A 15,993-nucleotide genomic window follows, 5' to 3' on the forward strand; every position below is an offset into this window, starting at 1 on the left:
CCCTCATGAGTGGTCCCTCAAATCTCAAGTGGCGAAAGAGATTTTCCGCAGATGGGGCCAGCCTTGCTGCGACCTGTTTGCATCCCCATTGACTGCCAAATGCAGAAGCTACTTTGCCCTGTTACCCCCTCCGGGGGGTGTCCCCATGGACGCACTAGTACACGATTGGCCCCCTGGTCTCCTTTACGCCTTTCCTCCTGTTCCACTAATTCCCAGGTTCTTGCAGAAAGCCAAATATCTGGAGAGGACCGTAATACTGATAGCCCCATTCTGGCCTCGACAAATCTGGTTTCCCTTCCTTCAATCTCAAGTGGAGGAACCATGGATTCTGGATCCGGAGCCAGACCTGTTGACACATTCGTCGGGAGTTCCTCACACCTTCCTCAAGTCCCTCAAACTGACAGCTTGGCTGCTCCGCTTCCCATCTTAGCCAGGTCAGAGTTACTATCCCCTGCAGTACAACACATTATTGTATCTTCTCACAAACCATCTACAAGGAAATTGTACAACAGCAAATGGAACCGTTTTGCGTACTGGGCCTCCAAGCAAGGTATAGACCCATTCAGGGCTCCAGTACACAAGATACTAGATTTCCTTACCACACTTTTTCAAGAAGGTGCATCAACGTCCAGAATAAGGGTACAACTGGCGGCTATATCCAATTTTCATGTTGGTCGGGGGAGATAGTTCTCTTATGTCCCACAGGCTTTGTAAAGCTTTTATGAAAGGTACCTTTCACCTCCGTCCCCCCTTTCGTAATCCAGTGGCCCCTTGGAATCTTAATCTCATGCTGTCACAACTCATGTTGCCCCCATTCGAACCAGCCGCCATAACCCCGTTAAAATTTATTTCATGGAAAACGCTCTTTCTGGTTGCCATCACTTCCGCCAGGAGAGTTTCAGAGTTGCAGGCTCTATCTATCTGACCCCCGTACATGATTTTTCACCCAGATAGAGTAACCTTGCACACCAATCCGTCCTTCCTTCCGAAGGTTTGTTCGATTCAAAACATCAATCGATCTATTGAACTGCCTACCTTCTTCAAAAACCACTCCAATAAGTTAGTATACATGCTGCACAAATTGGACGTCCACAGGCAGCTGAGATTTTACTTACACAGGACAAAAGAATACAGAAAGTCAGACCAGTTATTTGACTCATATGCTGACCAAAGGAAAGGACAGGCGGTAACGAAGATTACCTTATCCAAATGGCTCTCAGACTGCATAAATTTTGTATATGCTGAATCGAAGCAACAACTCCCTTTCAAACCCAGAGCTCATTCTACAAGGGTGATCGCTACCTCTTCAGCCCATACCGCACGTTTGCCTTTAGATACCATTTGTGCAGCGGCAACTTGGGCAAAACCACATACTTTTATCGCCCACTATAAACTAGACAAAAACTCCAGGGACAAGGCGACGTTTGGTTCCACTGTACTCAGGAATGTTCTCCCTTGAGCCACCCAGGAAAAAGGAGCTAGGGACGCTACCCGTGTGTAAGAACAAACGGCGAGATTGAACAATTTCACATTAAGAAGTTATGTTCTTAATAACGTTCCATGTGAATTGTTCATCTCGCCTTTGTTCTCAGGGCTCCATTCTTGGCCCTCTTCTCTTCTCCCTCTTCATCAATGATCTTCATTCTGCTATCCCACAAGCAACCTGCATTCAATATGCAGACGATTCAACCCTTATTTGTTCTGCTCCATCCCCTACAGAACTGACCTCACTCACCCAAAATGTCTTTAATACAGTTGAAACATGGTTCTCTAAACGATTCCTCCTACTTAATGCCAAAAAAACTAAACTTCTCCTTTTTACCCCCAACTCGGACCCCTTTAAACTTCTCCATCACCTCAAACACTAACACCATCATCTCTCCGATTCCACAACAAAACTGCTAGGAATAACCATAGACAATAATCTCTCCTTGATCAACACATTAACAACACCATAAAACTAGTTAACAGAAAAATAGGATCCCTTTATCGAATTAAACCCTTTCTAACCCCAGCAACTAGAAACAAGATAGCTCAATCCCATCTCTTAGCCACTCTACTATATGCCTCCCTATTTATACCAACCTTAAGAAATGCAATCTAACTAAATTAGCAACCTGCTACAACAATATAGCTAAACCCATGACTGGTAACCCCTTCAGAACCCATCATTGTCTTAACTTAAAACTCTTAGGCTGGCTTGAATTCCAAAACTACCTGCAAATCCTCAACTCTCTATTGCCCATAGTATACTATATCAACCTGACAACACCCTATTCTCTCTCAACTGATAATCCCTTATAACAATCTCAACTCTCTGGCTCTTCTCACAAACTGATGGCCAAATCTATTAAGTCTAACAACTCTGCTGGTGACTGTCTCTTCACAAATACAGTAGGTAGAAATTGGAATCTTCTACCTAGTGATATAACTCTAACTACATCTTTGCCTCTTTTCAAACAGAAAATTAAACTGTACTTCCAAAACCACTGGCTCTGCTCCTGCAGTACACCTGACTAACTTACCCTATTTCTTAAACTGTTACTCCTCCACTCCTTTCCTCTCTACTCCAACTCCTGTTTCTGATTCTACTACTATTAGAACTTTATGTATTATATACTTTTCTGCAAAATTTGTTGGAATTAACAAACAGTACATTTCTTTCCTCAGGAAATTTTGTTTTTATTACTGTTGAATTCTCTCTTGCAATGTTATATTCCCTATAAGCTGTATTTCTTAAGTGACCTAGTTGTATGTAATGTATTAGTAGATAGTGGAGCTTTTCTCCTCGGGCCTCTGCTGAAAATGGACTTGTTATCCAGCCAGACTAGCCCGGTCAACAAATGTAAAATAAAATAAAATAAAATAAAATTGTTCTTGCATTCCCCCCCTCCATCCCCCGTCCTGCGGTCTGGAAGAATGGGTTCAACTGAATTCTTGTTCAGTCTTCTCTAGACATTGTTAGCATTCAGCTTATTACTTGTGCATCAGGAATGGCATCTTTTCTCCTCTATTTGATGGCAGGGTACCGGACAGTGTGTAGTGTTTGTTCTAAGTGTTTAGGACACAGTTTCTAGAGGGATTCTTCTGGTATAACAAACTAGATCTGAGGGTTAGCACCTGAGGATCATGGGATATTACTGTGCCTCAAGCTTTCTCGAAGATGCGGAGCTGGTGATGCGGCCGACTCGGAGCCGAGGATCAGCTCTGAACCCGTGTGTAAGAACAAAGGCGAGATGAGCAATTCACATGGAACGTTATGGTAAGAACATAACTTCTTATTTTTTTATATGTATAATGGTGTGCATTTTAAGATGTCTGTTACTCGTTGAAGGCCTTGTGGCCGAGGTGCTAGCGATAATTTGTTTGGATCTATAGCCAGTTTATTTTTTACTTTGTGGTCGTTATTGTGTTTTTTATGGCTACTGATCCTAACATTAACTTACCACAATTTTTTCATGAGGATGCTTGTTCATTGCAGGGTGGTGCAGGTTGTTCCCGGAGAACTGTGGAACAATGCATCCATTCCAGTCATGCTTCACAAAATGAGGTCCAAGTTAATAATGGACCGAATAACCCTAGATTTTTGGATTGGTATGTGAAGGAGAGAGAATGTGGGGTGAATAATCCATTTTCCTCAGTGGGACAGAGTATTGGTGTGATTTCTGCAGAAGCCTGTGAATTCTGCAACAGTTTTGTCTGATTGCTTCATAAAGAAACTAAGGTACATTTTAATATTCTAGGGCTACAACGTTACATTGAACTGGATGCATCTCCTAGGGTCTTTGTGTTATTAAAAACCCTTCTATTTCATTTTATGCAAATGACACTGATAAACTGTTCCATGACTGGTGGTTTGCAGCAGCACATAAATACCCAGTGGAGTGGGTCGTAATTCTTAGAGCGTGACCAGTTGAAACAACAGAAAATAAAAAAATGAACTGTGTGCATTATGTGACGATATTGCTTCTCCTTTTAGTGTTTCTTGTTTGGATGACTTCGTGAATAACGTTAAAGAGAAGCTTAAATGTTTGGAAGCTGATTTTGTTGAGCGGAAAAAAACTATGTTGAGGAGAGAGATCCGTGATTATGAAAGTAGGTGTGCTTTCATGTAAGGGTCCAATCAGAAGCATGGGAAACATGAACGTCGTCATGGAAGTTTTAAAAAGACTCATTCTGTCTCTCTTGCATCTTCAGACAGAACTGGATATAACACTGGCCAGGAAAGCTATGATAATTATTATCCTTCACTCCTTGCTGCTCAAGAACCCGTAGTACACCAACAGTGTTTAAAACGTTGGGGAAAGGTTTAACCGAAAAAGAGGGAGAAATGGAACCCAGGGAACCAACACAGGAGCACAGTTTCAACAATTTTGGAAGAAAGTTAGATGGCAATGACTCTAGTGTATGGACTCAATGTAATGTTACTACTATAGTTGTAAACCTGTCTGATTGTTTTTTAAAAGATGAACAACATGCTGTTTTAAGTCTAGGACTTAGATTCATACCAACTGTGCTACAACGTTTACATATTTTGAAGCAAGAAGCTTTGTGTTTTGTTCGGAGTTTACATTTAAAGTTTTTTTTTTTTTTTTAATAGTACAAAATATGACAGTTACAAACTAATATGGTGGATTTAGAAAGTTCGAATGAAAGTTTTTTTTATGTTATTCGGTTATGGATGAGAATATTAATGAAGGCTTTTGTATTAATGCATACTGTTTACTGGACGCATCCTCTGTCGCTTCTAAAAGCAAATTTATTCCTCCTTATATGAATGATAGTATTATACAATTCAGTTCTATCTTGAGTTATTCTGTTGATGGTTTATATAAGGAATTTTTAAATAATAAACAGCAAGTGTGTTATAATTTGACACAGATTGAATGGAAGGCATTGAAAGATCTTTCTAATAGGAAGGATTTAGTTATAAAACCTTCTGATAAAGGGAATAAAATAATTATGCATTACACACAGTATGTGTTTGGAATATCTGAAAAATGGTAAAATTTAAGAGAAAAGTAACATTGACATATATAATGAAGCGCTGTCACAATATCAACATTTATTACAGAAAGGTGGAAGGTTAGGATATTTTTCTCAAGAGGATGTGGACAGAAAGTTCTGTATTGAAGGATGTAGTCTTGCCACTTTTTATTGTCTGCCCAAGATTCATAAGGATTTAATCAATCCCCCTGGCCTCCCGATTATTTTAGCTAGCAAATATTTTTTACATAATATCGGACTTTTATTACTTCAGTTGCTTCTGCCATATGTTCTTAATATCTAGTCTTATATTAAAGATGGGTTTGATTTTTTAAATAAAATTGCTACGTTAAAGTGGGATAAAGATATGTATTGGGTGACTTTAGACGTAAAAAAGTCTCTAAGTATTAGACATGTAGAATGGTATACAGTCCTTACATCGATTCTTGAGTGATAGTCCGTTGACCCATTACTTTATTGAACTTGTACATTTTTGCCTTTTAAATATTTTTTTTTTATATTTGATAATGAAATTTATTGACAAGTGCAAGGCACGGCCATGGGGGCACTATTTGCTCCCATGTATGCCAGTTTGTTAATGGCCTTGTTTGAAGTTGATTTTTTGTATAAACATGAGTTTATGGTTACATATGTTGTTATTATATAGATGATTTGATTTTGGTTTCTAGGGGCGGCCGTCATGAGGTTACACAATTTGTTGCAGATTTACAGTTAAATATGTATAATTTATCGTTTGACTGACTTCATTATGGCAATGAAATGGTTTTAGACTTTCATGAAAGGTTTGGATAATGGGGAAATACGTACTGTTATACATAGAAAATGTGTGGATGGGGGACAATATTTGCATGGGACTAGCTGTCACCCTTCACATTTACTTTCTTCACTGCCATATGGAGAATTATTAAGGTGTCTAGAATTTGTAATAATGAGAAGTATTTTTTTTGAGGAGCTGTATAGGACTGCTAATATGTTTTTGAATATAGGGTATGATTATGATGTGGTAAACGAAGTCAGGTTGAGAGTTTTGAAACCCACCAATAAACCACAGCAGAATAATCAGTTCTGTAAAGGTGGAAATGTAGCTAATAGTGATGCTAAAGAACCAATGTATTTTGTAATGACTTACAATATTTTGAGTGAGAAAATTAGTGCTGTGTTAAAATATTGTTGGGGTTTTCTTAAAGACATTGAATTGGTAAAAGTATTCCAAAGACCCTCCTGTATGTCATGTAAGTGTGGATAAAATCTTAAGGATATTTTGGTGTATGGTTCTTTTGTTTCTCCGGATCATAGCATTATTCAACATCCAATAATTACTGGTACTTTTCCATGTAATAGTTGCACACTGTTTGTAGAAATGTGGTTAATTCTTTTAACTTGATTAGTAACATCAAATTTTCACCAACTGGTTTATTTTCATGTACGTGTGGGTGTTAAGTATGCTCTGTGATGACCTTGCAACCTTTTTTTTTTTTTTTTTTTTACATTGGAGAGACTAAAAGAATGTTTAGAGTGAGGTTGCTTGAGTACATCAAAGATATTAAGAATCAGAGTGGATAAATTTGTGGCTTTACATTTTAAAGAGAAACATAACCGTGATTTTTTTTTTGTTACTTCAGGGCACCTATCTTGAACAAATTTGTTTAAAGTTAGGAGAAAGTTGTTTATTGAAAGAACAACTTCTCTTTAAAGAATCTTTTTTAAAGTACAGTACCTTGACACCTATAGGTTTAAACTGTGAGGTTAATTGGAAGTATTTAATTGTTTAATAGAATAATTGTATATTTACTTTTATATGTAATGACGTGTGTTTTAAGATGTTTCTTACTCCTTGAAGGCCTTGTGGCTGAGGCACTAGAGGAGATAATGTTTTGGGCTCTATAGCCAGTTTATTTACTTCTCACTGACTGGATTACCCCCCCCCCCCAAACTGGGGATCCATCATTTCCCCTCAGAGATGAGTGCATTAGGCACTCTGTCATTGATGCTGTTCATGTGTCACCTCTTAGTTACACCATAATCATTCCTCAGTATTTTTTGGACATCACCTAGAGGTTGGCTTGTTCGTAGGCTATGCGTAGACATTTCCATGTGTCCATGGGTGCGGTATTCCTCTGTCAACCTTCTCTGCCCATCACCTGTCACTTGCTAATGTTTCATCATTTTGCCACTGGTTTTCAGTGAGAGTCATGACACAAGGTGTACACTAAGCACATTTCTACAACCAAGCAGATACAAGCCTTGCCTTTCTTGCTCCCTCCCCTACCAAGCTTCTCCATAACCCTAGGTTACTATTCTGATATGGATCATCTAGTCAGGGCTTCATTCGTCTAGCCACAGACCTGCAAGGACCTCCTTATTCTGTTAATTTTGCTAGGGCCTCTTAATTTCTTTATTTTTATTTTATTTTTTTATTTTTAGTCCTCAGAGCCAATTTTTGCTGTGGCTTATTAACTGTAGTAATCTTGTTGATTTCCCTGTTTTACTGTATCTTATGTGGTCTGTCTTTTATAATCTTGTTGGACTGCACAGCCCTAATTGCTGAAATTCCTCTCAGTTCTTTGTATCCTGCTGGAGTGGCTGATTTTGTTAAAGGTATATTCTGTCAAGGCCTGTAAAACCATTAATTTTGAGTGGCTTCTGAATCTCTTATTCTGCCAGTGCTGATGTAGCCCCATGGCCATGTTAAAGGAAAACTGGAAAACCAGAGTTATTTCTTTGAATATCATCTAGTTACTGTCTGATACTTAAGAACCTCTCAGTGCTTTTCCCTTTTTTTCCCTGTCACGTGTCATTAAGGTATCTCTACTGTTTTTATTTTTATTTTCAATCCCACATCATTTTAGAAAATATTTTTTTAGTCTGCATGACCTAAGCAAGGCAACAGTGTTTTTTAGTCTTCACTTGTGATTACCTCCCATTAATTTGTGAGACTGTGTCATGCTAAACTTGTTAAAGTGCTGTAAATAGCTATAGTGAAATCTGTTTCCAAATATTTAGTTGTGTAGAATTCTGTATGCGAAGGTCAGAGGTGAGTTATTCTCCAGCACTAACATAAGCAGCCTGCTAAATAGTCTCAGTTTTGGCCAGTGAAGTCACTTTTGTCCATGTAACTGCTACATCAAGCACAGTATCAGAAAGTACGGGAACTGTCATTTGCCTTACTTGCGCTTTTAATTGGCAATTGTCAGTCACCAGTGAATGGTAGAGATGTCAACTTTTATACCTAGCACAAGTATGGGGAAGGAAGGGTCTGGAATTTGTTCTAAGAACCATTTGCAAAGCCCTATATAAAAAAAATAAATAATTCAGTTAAAAAGAAGCAGTGAACCAGATTTCAAAGAGCATCTAAAAGCCAGTGGCAATGGCACTAACCTGTAAATAGAGTAGAGGGAAAATTCTCATGTCTAGGGTGTGCCGCATAAGTGGCATTCTGAGAGGAATAGTAAAAATCATGTTGGCATAGCAGTATCCACGGTGGCCATTTTAGGATAAAAATTTAAAATATTAAACATTTGAGAGATTGTGTTGGATCATTAGTGCATAGAATATTAAGATGCAATGAAAATATTTTTCAGTTTTAGGGTTGTTTTTCTACACTGGTCTGTATAACCCCCTGCTTCTGTTAAATTTCCTTGAGGTTCCCCAGAACTGTGTAGCTAGTATCAGTGTTTGATCTGGGAACTCCCTTATATGAAGGAGTGACTGACTGGCTATTCCATTGAGAAACATCAGCAAAAATGTTTTGTCATCCTTACTTGTATCTAACATATTAAAGGGCTTATTCTTCTGCACAAATAAGTGACTTTTGTCATATTTTATTGCATTATAAAGTACATAATAAGGTTAAAATTTGTATTGATTATTTTGTACTGCATTAAAACAAGCAATTTATTTTTACACTTTATCGTAGTACTTGAAGTTATGTTGTGATTAGATAACTTTTTTGGGAGGGTGACAACTACATTGCTTCCTAAGCTGTTGAATCTTTTGGCTAAGGTTTTAATATTTTTGTACTATGTTCAAATGATAATGTCCTCCAGGGTGGGTGTTATGGGGAAATAATAGACTGCCCAAGGGTATTATGAGGCCTGACGCCACAGACTGACATCTCTACCCTTGGCAGTCTATTTCCCCAATTTTGCCTACCCTGGAGGGCATTATTTCTCTTAGATAATGGGCTGTTTGTTAAATTGTTTTCTTGTATTCTTGTATGAGTATCTAAATGTGTGTGTGTGTGTGTATATATTATTTAATAAACGGACTTGTTTGATACTACATTTTTTTGGCTGCTATTATCTGCAATCTCAGAGTTGTGATTCTATTTCGGCATTTGGGTGGCGTTCCTTCCATTTGGGTTTGTTTTTTTCTATATATATATATATATATATATATATATATATATATATATATATATATATATATATATATACATACACACACGTGTGTGTTTTCATATTTATGGAGTAAAATTGTTCTGCTGCCTAATGTTTAAGTTGCTTTAGGACATATACATTTTTTTTTTTATATAGAGTATTTTTACATCCAAAGTATAAGTTATGGAAGTAGTTGATGTGTATTCAGGCACATGCACTCAGTACACATACTTAACTGTACCTAGCATTTTGATTGTCTGCACATCATTTACTTCGGGTCATTTTTTTTTGCCAGGAAAGGATTAGAATTCACCCCCCCAACACACACACACAAAACCATTTAAGATTTCACAGTTGCATACACACACTGAGAACAATTAGACATTTTCTTGACTGACTTGCACCAAAGATGTCTCATTTTAATCAAATGAAGTTGAGATGTATGCGGATTCTCCTTTTCTCTCACATAAAAACGCGCATTCGCATACACTCGCTGTCACACTCGGGTACATTTTTTCACCTAGCTTGCTAAATACTTGGAGGAGTGAAACAGCAAGTCATTGTAACATTCACCTGTAGCCAGTTATGACTGACCCAGAGGTGCTGTAAACCACTGCTTGCAAAATTGGGTCTGGATGTTATCCCTAAAAATGTCAGTAACCTGTAAATATTAATTACCTGAAGGACAAGAATGAAGTCATAATCCACTCCTATGGTTGGGTCCTGGCACATATCTAATATGACTGTGTTTGCTGAAGGCACTGCATTTTCTTACTTCTCTTCCATGCGTCATGACCTAATGCTTTTTAGCTGAGCTCTCAGCATGAAATGCACTGCTGTGTACACAGATGGCTTCAACATCAACATAAGCAAAGTATCTTAGGATTAGACTGAGTTCATTTGCTAATCCAATTTGTCATTCTAAGATAAGCAGTCTGGAGGGATAGAACTTGAATGGCAAACATAACTCTTATCCTGATGACACTGAAAAATAGGAACTTTCAAATAAAAACGTGGGCATCTAATTAGCATAAATATTGAATGCCAAACATCACGTAACTCTTCCCACTTCCAGTAGGGTTGCAAGATGCTACTTAGAAACGTGTTTAAAAACAGATATTGACAAAAGATGGAAAAATGTAAGCACATTATCAAAGTGACAGTGTAAAAACTGTAGAATTTAATGAACTTTATTGCAAAATTCTAACACGCAAGGTCATTTTTCTTTCAGAAAAATGAAGTTAAGATGTTTTTCCTCTTAAGTTATTGCTGCCACTGGTATGTTGATCATGTATTGTAGTTTTCTGAATACTAGACAACTTCTAAAAACACATGTGAAGAAGAGGATTCAGAAAGTTGTGTGAAGGTGTAAATTAAGCCTGAAAATAGGGACATTCCTCCAGACTAGGGACAGTTGATAGATCTGATGGCAACTTATTACATTGTCTCATCATCAGGTCACTGGTGGCTGATGTCTCAAAGGGCTAACCCCACCTTATCTGACTGCAGAGTGGTTTGCAGTGATTTAATTTAAGCTAGTATAATTTCTGGTTTCATATTTAAGGGAAACTCATTTTGTGTGAATATCAAATATCTTGCATAACTACTGTCTAATAATTTAAAAGAAAAAAAATGTAATTTACAATTAATGAATTGTCTTCTTTTTAGTGGGCATTTGGAGTCACGTTGTGGGAGCTGATGACCCTGGGACAGACTCCATATGTGGATATTGACCCTTTTGAGATGGCAGCTTACCTGAAAGATGGTTACAGAATAGCACAACCAATCAATTGCCCAGATGAATTGTGAGTATTTGAGTTTTGTGTGTGCGTGCATGCATGCATTTCTCTATTTACATCATTCACACAGTTTTAGGTGTTTTGCAATTCCATATTTTTTTTTTTTTTATGGGAATTGGCTTAACTTGGAGTAAACGTGTTTACATTTTTCATCTGGATGCTGTCTGTGTGTGTGTGTGATAGCCGGAGTATTCAGTAGCAGACATTTTCCCAATCTTATTGGTTTTAGGTTAGTGAAGAGTTTTGCTTTCTATAGCAAGTATCTAATATATTTATTTCCCTTTTTTAGTTTCTCCAAATATTTTAGGTTTCTAATACCATGACAGGAAATGGATCCCATTCCTAAGTCAAACTACGATTAAAGTTCATGAAATCAGCATTGTTTCAATCTTTCTTTGATGTCAGCCAAAAGTGCTCTTTGCAGCACTCGCCATGTGCCCAGTAATGACTCCTGCAATTCATACGGGGTTACATGGATTGGTAACGTATCTAAATATGATTGTAGATTATAAGACCTGTAGCTCCAGCTACTATTGGAATTTTCTGGGTATCTTTCTTCCACATTGCTCTCGTTTCTGCCTGCAGATCCTGATATTTTATGACTTTGTGTCTCTCTCTACGCAAGACACTGTAGTCACTGGGTGTAGCAATTTCAGTGATCAGTGCTACTTTTGTCTTCTTTTCTTGGACCCACTATATCCGGTTTTCTAGCATCTGTCTTTTGAACTGTTGGTAATGGGTGAACCCATGTGATATAAACTTCATCATTTTCTATGATGCTTTCTAGCTCATGTTTCCATTGTTTTTCAGCTACTTCAGTACCATGTTTGTACAATCCCCAGTGAAACAGTCTTGCCACATTATTAGGTTTTCAGTATACAGTCGTCCTGCCTTCAGTATGTCACAAACAGCAACGAGGTGTGCAACTGTTTCCAGTTCGGTTTTACAAAACCTACATTTGTCTGTTTCTCCCACATGTTCAGTGGACTTTGTAAACCAGCGTGTATGTAGCCCACTGTCTTATGCTGCCAATATTAACCTTTCATCTCTTGATTTGAATTCACCTCTCCTTAACCATTCCTGTGTTTGTTCCTGATTAACATGAGGTTCTTCCAGAAGTTTTCTATACTTGCAACAATATTTATACTTTTTTCCACATTTCTTGCCTTCTCATTTGGTCTTTCACCTTATATTCTTTCTTTTGTTTTTTGGCATATTCAGTTGCTGCCTGATTTTTGTCTGCTTCTGGTTTGATTTCCATTCCTGCTTGACACCAGTATGCTTCTGCTAAATTAAGCAGAGAAATCATCTTAGATTTATTCTCCTCATGTTTCAAAACTTTCAGTACATTTAGGTCTTGTGAGGTCAGCAGATATGTGTGGAGTACCACAATTGCAGGTCTGTACATGTAATCAGTTTCAAGGAAGCCCATCCCTCCTTTGGAACGGGGAGTACATAATCTTGGTATACACTGCTTTTTATAAATTATTTGGTGAGCATGAAGCATCCTTCTTGTTTTACTGTCTAATCTATCCACATTTTGGGACCAGTCAATCACTCCTAAACTGTAAGTTGGGACAGGAAGAGCAAATTGGTTTATAGCTTGGATTTTGTTCCTAGATGTCAACTCTGTTTTCAGAATTAATTTAAGTCTTCTAAAGTATTCCTTACTAAGTTGTTTTTCACATTTGTTCATGTTTTATTGTTGGTCCTTCATCAGTTCCCAAATATTTATACACTCCCTCTTGCTCAAGTTCTTTTATATCACATTCTTGTCCCAAACTACTGATTTCTTGGTGCTGCAGTTTTCCTGCTTTAAAGGACGCTTTTGCACACTTATCAAAACCAAATGGCATTCTTATATCATCTGAAAAAGTTTTGACAACCTGCAGGTGTGCTTTCAGTTCCTCATCTGATGAGCTATACAGTTTTAAATCGACAAAGAGAAAATGAGAAGTCTTTACACTTTTGTTGTTTTTTAGGAGCCAAGTTGTAGCCATGGTCTAAGTTAAGTAAACAGCTTAATGGGTTAATGGCAAGGCAGAATCACAGTGGTGACGGAGTGTCACCCTGGAATATCCCCCTTTGAATTTTTATCACTGAGATAATCTGTCATTTATCATGGCTTAATTGCAGAGTGGTCTGCCACCGTTTCATGGTCACTGTAATGTAGTCAATCAGTGTATTCATTTTTAAGTGCTCTTGTCTATGAATGTGGGATTCTTTCAAATGCTTTTTTATAGTTAATCTATGCCATACTTAAAGTCTTCCCCTTTTTACAGTTCTCCAGTATGACTTTAACAAAAAATGATAATTTGTTTCATATGACTTTCTTTTATTGCCCTTTTGTTCTACTGCCATAATTGAGTTTTCTTCTAAATGATTATAAACTCTGTCAGCATCAATTCACATGTATAGTTTATACGTCATCAGAAGACAAGTTATTGGCCTATAATTTTTAGGCTAGCTTGCAGTTTCACTTTTAAGAAGGAGCATTGTTTTGCCTGTTAGCCAGGTTGGTGTCTGTTCGTGGTGCGCATATAAATAGTTCTTGCTCACGGCTAAATCCTTGTGTGCAAAGATGTTAATACTTTTAACCAAAAGTTAGGTACTGCATCTGGGCCTGGGGTTTTCCCATTATAGGCTTTTCTTAACTTTGTCTCAGTCTCTCTGGCTGTGTTACTTCATCACATTTCATATCCTGTACCTTTAAACTTCTTATTCTTTCTTTTACTACTTCTATCCATTTAGCATCTTTGTTATGTTCCCGGGGATCTTCATAGATACTTCTCCAAAATGTATCTACTTCCTCTTTTTTGGCGGTCTTTCAATTCCTTTTACCTTATTTCCCAATTCTCTATAAAACTGTTTTGGGTCATCATTAAATTGCTTATTTTTTACTTTTCTTTTATATTTATCTGTGCATCTTCTAAGTCTTTCTCCTTGTGCTAAAATTTTTAATTAATTTGCGATGGTGCGTGATAGATCCTGGTTTGTTCTAATACTGTGCATTGCTTTAATCACATCTATCTTTCTTAGTATTTTTGTTGATCTCTTCCCTCTTCTATAGTCTTCTAAGAGTGGCACTTTTTGTCTTAATTGCTTTATATTTTTCTCTATTCGAAACTCCCATGATGGTATTCAATTTCTCCCCTTCCTTTCCCTCACTACCCTGTGTTGTTCTGGTAGAACTTTATCAGTTATTAATTTAGCAGCACAGTAATATATCCTGTTAACTTCTGATGTTAAGTTGTCAGTCTCGCCTTCATTCTTGCTGGACTCCGACTCTGCCACTTACTAAAGCTCGAGAGCTAATTTTACCGGCTCGAGGCAACCCTATATCCCATGATGCTAGGCGATAACTCCCCAGATCTTGTTTGCCGCTTTCGCTTGCGAGGTGCGTTTTTTTACCGGCTCCTGGTAAGTCTTTTGAATACTTAGTTTTCAGTCACCCTTTTTGGTTAGTTTTCCACAGAGTTGTTTTTTAGTAATTAACGACTACTTTTAATCCTATTCCCGTTAATACCTTCCTTTTTTCCCCCTTATATCCCCCCTCCACTCTTTAGGTTAGGCCTTAAGCCTGCCCCTTTCCTAATTATTCTTAGGGATCCTGTGGAGTGTTTGGGTGTGTCAGTATCCCACTTAATATTTTTATTGTTTTTTGAGTGTTGTGTGTGTGTGTTTCCTTTTCCTTTTGTGCTCCCTCGACACTGTTATGTCGAAGGAACCAAAAGAAACTAAGGTCTCAGGCTTTAAGAAGTGTGACTCGTGCTGTCAGAAGATGTCTCTGACAGACAGTCACACTTCTTGTGTTTACTGCCTGGGACCCCTGCACCTGCAGGACTCTTGCTCTGGGTGTCACGCGTTCAGTCCAAGAGTCCTGCAGGAGCGCAGGAACAAACTAATATTGAGGGGCTTGTTAAAGCCCGAGGGCTCCCCGACTAAGTCTGCATCGGGGAGGCCTTCGAAACCAGCAAAACCGTCGGCTCAGAGTACCAAGCCTTCAGCTGCTGGCTCTTTGTCTGTGCCTAGATCGGCTCTGGCTGGAGCCGATCCCTCTGAGTCACAGATTCCTGTCTCGGCCCCACTCTGTGCCGATACCTCTGAATCCATGCATTCACGGTCGGCTCCGGCTGGAGCCGACGTGTCTTTGGCTCCTTCGGCTCCACCCATATCTAAGAAGAGGTCAAGATCCCCTTCGTTGGAGTCCATCCATTCGGCTCCGAGATCCCCCCTGCTCCCGGAGCGGAGCCATCGGAGCCGATCTCGGTCGTCCAGGCTTTCTGACCGAGTGGTAAGTAGGCTGTTAAAGTCTCAGGCATTGGCCCAAATGATCTGTAGCCCGTCTCATCAGACGGTAGCTATTACGACTCCACCTATTTTTCCTCCTTCGACTCTCTCTGAGTTCGGAGCCGAAGCTCCTTGGAGCCATGACTGTTGTGGCGTCGGAGCCGATACCTCCCCCTTCGGCTCCTTCGTCTTCCGCTCTGATCTCCTCCTTGATGCCTTCATTGGAGGGATCCAGGCGCCTGGTCTCTCTCTGCTCCGAGGAGGCAAGTGGCATTAGACCATTGTCCGACCCCATTCTCCCTCTCGGAGCGTTGGCGCTGGTGAGCTCGGCCCCGACATCGGCCTCGGAGCCTTCCCTGTCGGTGCGGCCTGGGGTTCCCACCTCTTTGGAGCAGGAGCCCTCTGGCCTTTCTGATAGGGGAGCCTTCGAGGTGATGAGGAGTGTACTAGCCCCAGGGCATAGTCAATGGTCAGCTCCATCAGCTCCTCCCACTACAGTGCCTGCTGATGTCTCTTCC

General features: G+C 38.9%; 1 protein-coding gene across 1 annotated transcript in view; it reads left to right on the forward strand.

Moving 5' to 3' along the window:
• RYK (receptor like tyrosine kinase) overlaps window positions 1–15,993 on the forward strand; it is a 1,434,429-nt gene that overhangs the window by 1,356,823 nt on the left and 61,613 nt on the right. Inside the window, exon 15 of the mRNA XM_044070454.1 lies at window positions 11,055–11,191. Within this exon, the coding sequence (XP_043926389.1) occupies window positions 11,055–11,191 (137 nt within the window). The remainder of the gene's footprint in view (window positions 1–11,054; window positions 11,192–15,993) is intronic.

This window comes from Protopterus annectens, chromosome 4.part1 (assembly GCF_019279795.1).
Source record: "Protopterus annectens isolate FY-2018-M chromosome 4.part1, PAN1.0, whole genome shotgun sequence".
Taxonomy (NCBI): domain Eukaryota; kingdom Metazoa; phylum Chordata; order Ceratodontiformes; family Protopteridae; genus Protopterus; species Protopterus annectens.